General features: G+C 47.8%; 1 protein-coding gene across 1 annotated transcript in view; it reads right to left on the bottom strand.

The window, feature by feature from the left end:
- The window catches only part of HIPK2 (homeodomain interacting protein kinase 2), a 199524-nt gene that overhangs the window by 14369 nt on the left and 171253 nt on the right, over positions 1-13902 (bottom strand). The window contains 1 exon segment of the mRNA XM_070369190.1: positions 279-523. Within this exon segment, the coding sequence (XP_070225291.1) occupies positions 279-523 (245 nt within the window).

Here is a 13902-nt window from a genome sequence, read left to right as displayed (position 1 = left end):
CATCCATCCACCCATCTGTCCACCCATCCGTGAGATAGTTTAGAAATGAGGCAGCCGTCATCACAGGGAGGACTTTTTGTGACAGATATGAGGTCATCTCTGGCCGCCTTGGCTGACAACAAGGAACCTTCTCAAACAGGATCCTTGGTAAAGATCTATTAACCACACACTCCCCCGACCCAGGGCTTATTAAGTGCTCCTGTAACAAGATTGCGAGCCACAGGAAGCAGAAAACCAGCCTCGAGAGAGATGCTCCTGGCAGCTCCGCCCCGAATTACCTGGCCCCAAGCTGTCACACTCCACCAGCACCTCGCTGGCCTGGGTTTTCAGGGGGGGCACGATGATGGTCCGGGGGTTCCCCGTGCAGTGTGGCTCCAGGCTCCCCTTGGTGTCGAAGGTGGTGGTGGTGTGCCCGGCGCGGTGCTGCACGGAGTAGGGGCTGGTGTTGCTGGAGGAGTCGGAGTAGGGAGAGTCGTGGACCGTGACACAGCTGATGACGTTTTTTCTCTGCTTGGAGACAGTGCTGGAAATGCAAAGAGAGAAACAAGGACCATGAGAAGCTGTGTGGTCAGACACCTGACCGGCCGGGCAGAGCTGCACTTGCTGCAGGCAGGGGCAGGCAGAGCAGGAGAGAGGGTGGGAATGTGACTTCTGCTCTTGAGAACCCTGATGGGGAAACCCAGGTGTCACCAGTCTCACCGGCGGGGTTGGGGGTGGGGGTGAGGATGATGCGAGGACAAGAGAAGAGGCTGGAGTGGGGCCCACAGAAGCTTCTGGAAATGGGGTGAACCTTCCGGGCAGGCCTGGGCTCTCCCCCATTCATCAGGGCTCAGCAGACCTGCCGGGGAAGCACTGGCAGCCCAGAGCTGTGTGGCAGCTGTCCACTAAAAAAACAGGCACAACTCTCTTGAAATTGAGAGTTATCTTTTGTTTGGTGGGAATTCCTAGTCCTTTGGACCACTTGGCGATCAAACCATTCAATCCTAAAGGAAATCAACCCTGAATATTTACTGGAAGGACTGATGCTGAAGCTGAAGCTCCAATCCTTTGACCACCTGATATGAAGAGCCAACTCACTGGTAAAGACCCTGATGCTGGGAAAGATTGAGGGCAAGAAGAGAAGGGGATGGTAGAGATGAGATGGTTGGCTGGCATCACTGACTCAATGGACATGAGTTTGAGCAAACTCTGGGAGATAGTGAGGGACAGGGAAGCCTGGCGTGCTGCAGTCCATGGGGTTGCAAAGAGTCAGACACAAATGAGCGACTAGACAACATCCACCTAGGACTTGGGAGTCCGAGAGACAGCATCTCAAGTGATCCTGAGATAACTGTTCCGAGGAGGTAGCGGGAGGAATCAGGTTATATAGAAGTTTGTAGCAAGGGGCAAGTAGTCTGAACATCAAAAGTGTTAATTAAGGAAAAATAGCTAGGTTGTGACATCCCTGTTTACTATGGCAGAAAATACTCCATTTGACATTACATTTGGAGGCCTGAAATCTCGGATGGCTGTGACATTCTTGTTTACTGATAAGGCAGGAGATATTCCAATTCACACAAGTGCCCTCTGAGCCACCAGGGAGGGACAGAAAAGCACACGGAGCACCCAGCCAGACCCCAGCAACGCGAGGCTGTGGTGTGGAAGAAAAACACCCCTGGGAAGGAAGAGCATAAGCTTTATTAGGCTTGGGGCCTGGGAGACCCCGCCAATTTAGGCAAGGGAGGATAAGACATCCAAGAGGGGCTGCGATGCAGTGAGAGGGATGGGAGAGCGAGGTGCTGACCCTGCTAATCCCGCACACAGCTGAGGAATTGGAGCTGGACCCCAGAGCATCAGCCACCTCTCGGCTCTGAGGACGGGAGGGGCGATGGCTTTGCCGTGCAGGCCACCTAAGACCCCCAGGTCCCCATCTCAGGGAAGTCCCAACCTTCCTACAGCTTCTCCACTGCCGGGCCGAGGGTGGGGGGGCGGTAAAAGATGCCTGTGAGGGCGCTGCTCTGAACCCTTGGTCTTCGTTCTAGAACCGAGACTTCATACACTGATGGGGAGGAACACACTTTGCCTGGCTCTTGGCCAGCACGTTTCTTTTTTCCTGAGATATTTATGTTTGTCACTTTGGGAACCAATTCTGTCTGCCTCGCAGCTCAGTGAGAGGCTGGTGGGATGACAGATACGGAATTGCTTGCTTATTGTGAAAGGTGTAAAAATGGATCACATCTATTTTTGTATATTGATCATCTATTTTTAAGAAATATCGATTGCCTAAGTAAGATGGTCAGTGTCCAACCACTTGGCTAAGAAGCCGGTATTTATAGAGCGCCTAATGGAGCCACAATACTGCCACCTCCCAACCCAGGTGTCTTGCCCAAGGTCACACAGCCAGTGACAGCCAGATTCCAAGATTGATCTCTGCCCCACCTGAGGGCAGTGGAGAAATGAGAAACTGGAGCCCCAGGTCTGCTGGTCTACAAAAGGCTGAGGGGCTGGGAGTGAGTCCACAGGAGGCCTGATGCCTTGCTCCCCGAAGCCTGCACTGCTGACATCTGGGCTGGATAATTCCTCCTGGGGCTGTACCTTCTGTCCCCCGGATCAGGGTGGAAGGGTCCCTCTCTGCATCTGTGGGTAAGGACACAGGCCCGGAAGACAGATGTCTAACTTCAGCAAGTGCTGGTGGCCTTGGGCGACTGTTCAACCTCCAAGAGAGTCAATCTCCTTACCAGTAAGGTGTAGATAATAATAGTACCTACATCACAGGCTTGTTCTGAGAATCAAATGAGAAAATACACGAAGTATTTTGAATGGTACACAACACAGAGTAAGTATTCTATGAAAACTAGCTTCCATTATTAGTGTTACCTCATTTAACATGTGGAAACAGGTTTGCAGGCAAAAAATATCTCTAGGCAAAGTGAGTTCTATGAAGGTAACAGACTTGCTGGAAAAGTTTCCAGTCTAGGAATAAACCAGAAGACTGATAGGAAAGAAGTTAAAACTCATCAGTTAGAATCCTTGGCAATCTATGCTAGGTGGTACAGGGAATTTCAGTATAAAGAAATATAATATGTGTCTCCGCCCTAGGAGCTGATTAAAATCTCAGTGAAGGATTGTATAAAAACATGACAAGTTGCACACTAGAAGTTTTAAAATAATCAGTTAAAGAGAAAGGATGTCATAAAGGCTTCCATGATGAACTGTCAAGTGAGCTGTGCAGATGATAATTAAGAACTCAGAAGAAGGCAAGGAATGAATTGATTGCATACACTTATAGTTCTTCATTCTAACTGATAAAATGGATATATCTTAATTAAGAAAAACTACGTGCATGTGTGCTCAGTCGCTCAGTCACGTCCGACTCTGCAACTCCAATGGACTGTAACCTACCAGGCTCCTCTGTCCATGGGATTATCCTGTCAAGAATATTGGAGTGCGTTGCCATTTCCTCCTCCAGGGGATAAAGAACTACACTTTCTACTTGTAACAGCTGAAATGCAAAAGGCCCACATGCTTGTTGCTCAAACACAGTTTGAGGTAAACAGTTACTGTATGACCCAGTGATTCTGGTCTAGGTAAGTACAAAACGGAATTGAAAGCCAAAACAGACACTTGTATGCTAATGTTCACTGCTGTAGTATTCACCATAGCCAAAAGGTGGAAATAACCTCAGTGCCCATCGGCTGATCAACAGAATAGTATTCAGCCATAAAAACGAATAAAGTTCTGATACATGCTACAATATGGATGAATCTTGGAAATGTTATGCTAAGTGAAATAAGCCGGACACAAAAGGACAGATATTGTGTGATTCCACTTATACGAGATTCCTAGAATAGGCAAATTAATAGAGACAGAATGTAAATTAGAGGTTGGGTACCAGGGGCTGGGGGGTGGGGAGAGGAGTTTGGGGAGTTGCTGCTTAATGGTACAAAGTTTCTGTTTGAGGGGATGGAAAAGTTTTGGAAATAGTGGTGACGGCTGCACACATGAACGTATTCAGTGTCACTGAACTGTACACTTAACAATGGTTCAAGTGGCACACTTTATTACGTATGTACAGAGAGATGGGAATACCAGACCAGCTGACCCGCCTCTTGAGAAACCTGTATGCAGGTCAGGAAGGAACAGTTAGAACTGGACATGGAAAAACAGACTGTTTCCAAATAGGAAAAGGAGTACGTCAAGGCTGTATACTGTCACTCAGCTTATTTAACTTATGTACAATACATCATGAGAAACAATGGGCTGGATGAAGCACAAGCTGGAATCAAGATTGCTGGGAGAAATATCAATAACCTCAGATATGCAGATGACACCACCCTTATGGCAGAAAGTGAAGAGGAACTAAAGAGCCTCTTGATGAAGGTGAAAGAGGAGAGTGAAAAAGTTGGCTTAAGGCTCAACATTCAGAAAACTAAGATCATGGGATCTGGTCCTATCACTTCATGGCAAATAGATGGGGAAACAGTGGCAGACTTTATTTTCTGGGGCTCCAAAATCACTGCAGATGGTGATTGCAGCCATGAAATGAAAAGACATTTACTCCTTGGAAGGAAAGTTATGACCAACCTAGATAGCATATTAAAAAGCAGGGACATACTTTGTCAACAAAGGTCCGTCTAGTCAAGGCTATGGTTATTCCAATAGTCATGTATGGACATGAGAGTTGGACTATAAAGAAAGCTGAGCGCCAAAGAATTGATGCTTTTGAACTGTGGTGTTGGAGAGTCCTTGGACTGCAAGGAGATCCAACCAGTCCATCCTAAAGGAGATCAGTCCTGGGTGTTCATTGGAAGGACTGATGTTGAAGCTGAAATGCCAATCCTTTGGGCACCTGATGCAAAGAGCTGACTCATTTGAAAAGACCCCGATGCTGGGGAAGATTGAGGGCAGGAGGAGAAGGGGACAACAGAGGATGAGATGGTTGGATGGCATCACCGACTCAATGGACGTGACGTGAGTTTGGGTAAACTCTGGGAGTTGGTGATGGACAGGGAGGCCTGGCGTGCTGCAGTTCATGGGGTTGCAAAGAGTCGGCCACAACTGAGACACTGAACTGAATCTGAGTGCCACAACTGAAAAAAAAAATAATGTAATAGGCCCCGAACCACTTAATTGTATACTTTAAATGGGTGAACTCTACGGTACTCAAATTATCTCTCAAGTTTTAAAGTCCATTTGCTTATTCAGGGACAAGAAAGCAAATGGGACTCACAGGGTAGGTGGGGATGAATGACTCAGATGTGGCAGAACTACAAAGTGGGGCACCGGGGAAAGATCCCCAAGCCTGCACAGCAGGGACAAGAAATCTGAGAGCAACAAGAGTTCTGGAAAGCTGTGGAAATGGGATGGACCACTGGGGCTTTCCTGATGGCTCAGCAGTAAAGAATCCGCCTGCAACGCAGGAGAAACAGGAGACTTGGGTTCGATCCTGGGTTGGAAAGATCCCCTGGAGGAGGCAATGGCAACCCACTCCAGTATTCTTGCCTGGAAAATCCATGGACAGAAGAGCCTGATGGGCTACAGTCCAGGGGGAGGCAAAGAGTTGGACACGACTGAGTGACTAACCCACAACACACTGGGAGGAAGGAGAGCTGCCTTACAAAAAAAAAGGAACTGGTGAGAGAAGCTACAGCTGCTCTCTGTGGGGGGGTGGGGCGGGCCTGGGAGCAGTCTGTAGTGTAATAAGATGTTATTACAGGAAACGCCCCCAGCTCTAACCCCCAACTCCTGGCACCATCACAAAATGCTCCCAGGACCAGGGTCAGCGCTGGGAGACTGAGAGCGTGCGGCTTGCCTGCCCCGCCCTTCACTCTCAGCCTCGGTCACAGCCAGTTCCGCCTGATTAAATGACACACACACAGTGACTCATCTGGTCACCTCACTGAACGCAGAAACGTTCTGCTGCAGGTGCGCAGACTGTGGGTGGTGGACCCCACGTGAAGGACAGAGGCTGGCTGTTGCCAAATGTGTCCTCAGAGCTGGCGCTCTGGGCCTGGCGCGGCTGTCCATGTCATTGGTGTGACCTTGGGCAGTGGCCTGGATATACTGGGGTGACCCTGGATGTCCCTCCAGCTCTAACCTGCTATGAAACTGTTAGGGAGAGTGGCATTAAAGGAGCCAGTTGTGGTCCCCTGAATATTTATTATTAAAGACATTTAAAAGAGGATTTGCTTTACTAATTTGGAGAGAAAATAAATCCTTTTAGTAAGTGTATTTTTCACGGAGACCCAGACCAAGGCAATCCCTGCTGACTACCATCCTCCTTAGGTTCTGAGTAGTTTATTAAATAGGGCTTCTGCGGTGGCTCGGACGGCAAAGAATCTGCCTCCAATGCAGGAGACATGGGTTTGATCCCTGGTCAGGAAGATCCACTGGAGAAGGAAATGGCCACCCATTCCAGTATTCTTGCCTGGAGAATCCCATGGACAGATGAGCCTGGAAGGCTACAGTTCATGTGGTCACAAAGAGTCAGACACGACTGAGGGACTAACACACAAATAGAAAACGGGCAAATTAAACACACACACACCCCACCCCCACTAATTCTGGTCAAGCTGTAACCGAATTCAAGGTGGACATACTTGGAATTCTTTACTCAAGTTTAGAAATTGCAGAGAAGCTTCAGCTCAATACGAGTTAAGAATTTTCTGACAACTGGAATTATCTGAACATACAGTGGGCCAATTTGTGAACCAGTGAGCTTCCTGTCACAAGAGGATGGCTTTCTGGCAAGAGTCTTATAAAGCCGACAGCTGATCTAGATGACCCCTCAGAACTAACAAGTGGTGAGTCTTTCCACCAAAAGGGTAGAGGAATTCTGCGTGTCATTTTCTTGATATCTATCAGGAGTGTGGGATAAAACCTCTGAGCTCTTCAGGGATTCCTCCCTTTTTTTGGAGCTGGAAGTCCCCATGCCTGACGAGCAGACAGGTACAACACAGTCTGATGCTGATATACCTACGTTTTTGGGTTTACATGTGACAGGTTTGGAAGAGGTGAATTAATTTGATAGCTCTGTTTCTAATATCTTCTATTGTTAGAATCTCTGTGCTCTACTTGATGTACTATGCAGATTAAAGAACAAAAGGGAAGCTGTTAAATGAGTCAATTTAAAAATGAGCACGCATTTGACACGATGACTACGGATTCTTTTAGCTCCTACATGTCGATTCTGCTGGGATTCATCCCACGACACTGTCTAATTATTATTGATAGCTTATCAATCCCATTACAAACTGGTTAATGGAAGTGAGACAGTGACAAGAGCAGAATGAGAAATCCTTGCTTAAATGGCCTCGACAGAACATCACTTCTGAATAAAGAACAAAGCTGCCAGAGCTCACGACTGCACTGTGTTGTCATGGCAGTAGACGATTTTCATCATTTTCAAGTGATGAAACAAGGAGCTAAGAAGCAAAGAAATCAGCCCCAGTGGAGAACACATGGCTGGAGAATCAGACACATTCTGCGACCCCTTCTCTGTAGGACCCTACCTGGAATATGCTTCTGATTTCCATTTGCCGGTCAATTCCATCCTGCAAGACCAGAGTCAAAACTCATCTCCACCAATGAACTTTCCATGCCATAATCAACACTATATGTGAAATGACATTGATTACTGAATATAGATAATGTTTACTGAATGCACAACTACTATTCAAAATCCTTTACATGTTTTATCCCCTTGAATCCTCACAGCCAGACTATGAGGTGGAGAAAATTATAACTTCCATTTTGAGAACAGGAAAATGTTGGGTGCTTTAGGTCACTTGGATGTTCAAGGTCACATAGCTGGTTGGGGACAGAGCTGGGCTGGAACCAAGCGTGAGCATTCTTCTTCTGCTCCTTTTTCTTTTTGTGACTGAGTGTGGTCTTAGTTTATTTAAAACTTTATATTTTATTGTGGTAAGAATATGCAACATGAGATCTACTTTCTTAAAATTTTAAGTATACAATACGGTATCAGTGACGCTATATAGCAGACCTCTGAAGCTTATTCATTGTAACTGAGATTTATGCCTGTTGATTAGTGACTGCCCATGTCCCCCTACTCACAGCCCCTGACAACCGAGATTTAATTCTTTGATTTTGTGAATTAGACTATTTTACATAGCTCATGTATGAGGTCGCATACTGCACATTTTCCTTCTTTTTAAGGCTGAACAGCATCCCACTGTCTGCACAGGTCACCTTTTTTTATCCATTCATCTGATGGACACTTAGGCTGCTTCTACATCTTGGCTACTGTGACTGATGCTGCAGTCAACATGGGAGTGTAGGTATCTCTTTGAGGTTCTAATTTTAATTCTTTTGGATAAACACTCAGAAGTGGGCCTGCTAGATCACATGGCAGTTCTATTTTTCACTTTTTGGTTGTGCCCCACAGAACGTGGGATCTTACTTCTCTGACCAGGGATCGAGCCTGCACCTCCTGCATTGGAAGCATGGAGTCTTAACCACTGGACTACCTGAGAAGTCCCTATTTTTAATTTTTGTGAGGAACCTACATACTGTTTTCCATAATAGCTGCACCAACTTATATTCCCACCAGCAGTGTCCAAGAGTTCCAATGTCTCCACTTCCTCCATCAACAATGATCAGCTTTTGTCTTTTTGGTAACAGCCATCCTGCCATGTGTGAGGTGATACCACACCATGGTTTTGCTTCGCATTTCCCTGATTATGAGTGAGGCTGAGCACTCTTCATATGGCTGCTGGTACATCTTCTTTTAAGTAAACTCTGTCCAAATCCTTAGCCCACTTTTAAATTTGGTTTCTTTTTTTTTTTTTTTTTCTGTTGGGTTATCCGGAGCCTGCACTCCCTCTTCATCACCAGCTACACAGCTCCTCCTACCCATGAGCACTGAGAATGTAAGGCAACTCAGAGTCCTCCTTCAGGTTCCACCAGGGGCCGAGTCGGCGACAGTGGCATGGGACGTGGGATTGTTCACAGGGACAGCTGCCCCAGCTGATGGAGATGACAGCTGCTGGCCCGGCCACCTGCATGGGGGTGTGAACTGTTCACTGTGCTGTTCCCACTCCCTTTCTACCCAACCAGAAAGAAATGGCCAACAGCCTTTGACTAGCCTGTCACGTGAGTGGAGGGGCTGGGGTCCAATGCCACCAGGCCAGCATGCTCCTTCCAATGTATCACATGGCCTTCGATTTAAAGAAAGCTGAGCACTGAAGAATTGATGCTTTTGAACTGTGGTGTTGGAGAGGATTCTTGAGAGTCCCTTGGACAGCAAGGAGATCCAACCAGTCAATCCTAAAGGAAATCAGTCCTGAATATTCACTGGAAGGATTGATGCTGAAGCTGAAACTCCAATAGTTTGGCCACCTGATGTGAAGAACTGCCTCACTGGAAAAGAACCTGATGCTGGGAAAGATTGAAGGCAGGAGGAGAAGGGGATGACAGAGGATGAGATGGTTGGATGGCATCACTGACTTGATGGACATAAGTTTGAGTAAGCCCTGGGAGCTGGTGATAGACAGGGAAGCCTGGTGTGCAGTCCATGGGGTCGCAAAGAGTCGGACATGACTGAGTGACTGAAATGACTGAGGACCAAAAAAAAAAAACCTCTACATTTTAAATTTGGTGCATACATTCCATTTGAGTTACATTATCCATATATATATATATATATATATATATTTCTCAATATGGACTGTACCTTGCCAGGCTCCTCTGTGGGATTCTCCAGGTAAGAATACTGGAGTGGGTTGCCATTTCCTTCTCCAGGGGATCGATCTTTCTGACCCAGGGATCAAAACCCACATCTCTTATGTCTCCTGCACCAACAGGTGGGTTCTTTACCATTAGCGCCACCTGGGAAGCCCCAAGATATGCATATACACGTCACCATTATGATCACTTTAAACTTGACTACCTTCTGGAGAAATCTGAAACGGGGTCTGGAAGGAGCCAGGGGTGGCCCTGGTCCCCAGGCATCACGCATAGTAGCCGGTGTTCACTCTGCCCCCGCCTTCCACATGCCTGCAGGCCTCTCCTGATCACGCTGGGTCCGTCCCCCGGGCATGGCTCTGCCCCGTGCTTTCCAAGCCGCTCCGGCCCTCCTCCCTCTGCCCTGTGGAAGGCAGGCAGGACAGCAGGTCGTCGCTACACGTCAGCAACGGCTTTGTAACACGGGGAAGTGTAGGACTGGCAGCTGGGGACAGCCGGGTGCAGTATCTTCTCTTCAAGATGCAGTCTTTTCATAAAGTGCAGCCCTTAACCACTGGGGTGTTCTGAATGAAGCCCAGGAAAGAGGAGCCACGGGGTACTCTCCTCAAAACTCACCTCTCCCGGGAAGAGTCAGGTGATGGAAACTGGTTCACTGGATTTAACTTAACACCGCAAAATAACAAGCCCTCCAAATGACACTGCGTGCTGGGTTCCTTTGCTTCTTTCCTCAAGCCTGGCTCTGATGCCACCAGCACAGCACGAAGTTGGCCTGAGTGGGTGTGTGCGCTTTCCCCCGTTAACTGGATGTTAATTCTTCAGGCCGTCTTTTGGGCAGCAGCACATCAGCTTCCTGACTGTGACTTTTCTATAGTAATTTATCTGGATTTTCAATTTAGTGTCAAAAAGAACATTGGGGGGGTGGTGTCACACTTTTGGGGGATAAACAGTTTCAGAATGACCCCTAAAATCCTTAGGGATAATGATGAATCAATCTCCTAGGGAAGTTCACATTTTGGTCAGATTAGCTGTAACACTCAGCATCACTTGCAAAGTGATGCAGGATACAGTGGTGCCCTGATGACCTTGGTAAATGAACCCCGTCTACCAGAAATAGATAATTGAATGAGCAGATAAATGAATGAATAATGGAGACCAGGCAAAATGATTTCTAGTGGATCAGCTGAAATGAGCCACTCTGGTCACACACTCTGGAAGCCTGTATGATGTAGCCCCATGGCCCCTAAAAGACAGCTTCAGCACAAGACAAGGTTGGCAGAAAGGTCTGAATAATAAGACGGGCACCCATAAACTTTCTCCAAGGGAATTTCAAGGGAGAAAACATGGCTTATTCAGCACATGCAGAGAGTCAGCTGTTCCTCTCATCAAAATCATTTATGTGTATTTAAAGTAATTCTGGTTCTACTACCTAATCCTGGGGAATCCAAAAAATATATCTGTTTTCTATCTTTACACAAACAACTCTAGCCATGACCACAGAGCCCCCTCATCCAACATGGAAAAAGAGGAGGCTACTGGGTCTTGCCTGGCCTCCTCGCTTTTTCAAACCTTCTCAAAGAAATGAGAACAGGTGAATTCTGCCTGGCCTGCTGCTAGAGCAGCTGCACTCAACCAATGCCTGGCCTGAGTCAGGGCTCAGTGAACATGCCCTGGACTCCCCACTGCCCTGGCCTGGTGCCCTGCACACAGCAGGTGAGACCATGGGTGTGGGCATGGTTATGGTCAGAGGAGGCTGAGGACATAATTTATAATGTGTTGAATTAATGACTAAGGAGAAATAAATTATTTTTGCCAGTAATTAAGATTACCATTTTCTCACTGTCACAAAACCTGAATCCCAATTCTGCTACTTGGAACCTTTGCCAGTCTGGGTCACTTATTTTTCTCAGACCTCAGTTTCTTCATCTATTAAATGGGACTACAACTACCAGCCTTGTGTCATCTCATCAAATGATGCAGAGACAGTGCAGGTGAAAACTCCTGGGGGATGTCTGTTATAACACCCTTCCTGTCTGGTTCACTCGCCCCCAGCCTGCCCCTCACACTCTGGAGTCCTTCTTATAAGCAGGAGCTGTCGAGTGTCCATCTGCTCTGGCAGCTAACAGTCCCACATGCTGGGGGTCGGGAACGAGAATTTTGCCTTGGCATTCCCCTGAAAATTCTAGACAATGTCACCTGGTCCTGGAGATTTACTGACACGCTTGCGCTTTTGTGCTCAGTGGCTAACTCATGTCTGACTCTTTTCGACCCCATGGACTGTAGCCCACCAGGCTCATCTGTCCATGTCATTTCCCAGGCAAGAACACTGGAGTGGGTTGCCATTTCCTCCTCTAGGGGATCTTCCTGGCCCAGGGATCGAACCTGCATCTCCCTCGTCTCCTGCATTGGCAGGTGGATTCTTTACCACTGAGCTACCAAGGACTACTTGTCTTAGGTCAGCTTTAAAAGTCGCTGCCACGTGATCCCATGCTCACCATCCCTGTGAGCATCACAGGAACCCCCAACCCCCCTCCTTCAACTCTCCAGAGGCTGTGATGAGGCTGAGGGGAAGCCATCGGCATTTGAGGCAGGGTTACAGGGCTAGTACTGGGGCTGAGCCGCAAATAGGAAATGAGGTCAGAACACAGAAGAGCAGAATCAAGTTGCTCACAGCTGGGAGAAATTAGGTTTGGGAATGAGGACGGTGAGGGTCAAGGAGGGACGCGTCCACGGTTCACACTGGAGCCCTGACGGGTAGAGAAGCTTCCAGTCCGAGGGCAACCAGGCGGCTCCCCAGTGGCCTGCCCTGGGGGCATGTCCCATCCTTGTTCTCCCAGAACTGATGCTTTCTTGGGAGCTCCTCAGCATCTCCTTGGAAAGCTGGCCACGCCTACCTAAGGGGAGATTCCCCCCAAATCCCCCTTTCCATGCTGAAATCCCTTTTGTCCTGACCTCCCACTTTCTCTTATCAGCGAACCCCACCTGTTCTTGATCCCCTCTGCCCACCTAAGGCTCTGCCCACCTGTGAGGCTCTGCCCACCACTTATCTCACTGGAATTTGCAGTCTCACCTCCTCTACCCATTGTCTAAGCATATCAGGACCACTGACCTTGAAAAGCCCCCTCTCCCCTATTTCCTCAAGCTATTCCCCCTTTGAATCCCTACAGTTCTCTGCTAGTTTTTAGGGGCCTGGTAACCTGTTTTGTATTATGAAGATTTGTACGTGTCTTATCTTGCTTATTACCCTGCAAACCTCCTGAGGACAGAGACTGTCTACCTTATTTATGCAGCACCTGCGGTTCCGAGCATAATATCTTACCAGTGGGGCCAATAAATATTTACCCTGTTAAATTTTATGATAGTCTGATTTCTAAGAATGAGTACTTGTATTTCTCCCTATCTTTTTCCTCATTACAAAATGCAGTCACATTAATGTGGTCACATTACATGATGGTTTCTCTATAAATAAAATAGCTACCGGTTTCTGTTTTATCCTCCTCAGGTTCCAATACCCTCTCCTACCTTCCTGGGTCCTCAAATGTTTCTTCAAGGCAACAGTTATTTGATCTCTCTGGAAAACACTATTTTCTCATTCTGTGAGCTTCCCATCACACCTGTGGACAGGTGACACCTTTCTGGGTTTCGCTCTGGCCTCAGACTGCAGCCTCCCATGTTTGACGGAATGTCTCTGTGCATCTTGTTACCCTGGGCAGGAGGCAGGCCTGCATCTTCCATGTTATGAATCTCCGGTACTCAGCAGTCCACTGTCACTCACTATCTCTGGTTGTCACACTCGCACCTGCCCATCGGCCCCTTCCCTGCCCTCCCCTAAGTCGTGACTCATCGACACCAAGGTCCTCCCATGCTGCCACATGCTTCCGTTCTGTTCTTTCTGGGCCCTGGGGCTGCTGCAGAGGCAGCCTGTACTTCCGGCTTGCTCTGTGCTCTCGGCCCTGGCAGCGGCATGATGGGTGGAGAGATGGTTTGCTCATCCTCCTTCCCCTCAGATCCACTATTCGGTTCTCTCCTGAGCACATATGTTGAGATTCCGTGTCAATTCAAATGTTAAAATGATATTCCAATCTAGTCAACTGTCAGATTTTAAAATTGCCTTTTTCCACTTGTGGCAAAGGGCCCTGTGAGGTTGCCTGTCCTTCTTATGCCTGATGCCACAGATGTGTGGGCACACTGCTCCAGGCCAGGGCCCAGGCTGTGGCTGGGAGG

The sequence above is a fragment of the Bos mutus genome, chromosome 4, assembly GCF_027580195.1.
Source record: "Bos mutus isolate GX-2022 chromosome 4, NWIPB_WYAK_1.1, whole genome shotgun sequence".
NCBI classification, from domain to species: Eukaryota; Metazoa; Chordata; class Mammalia; order Artiodactyla; family Bovidae; genus Bos; species Bos mutus.
This window is presented reverse-complemented; position numbering and strand designations above follow the sequence as displayed.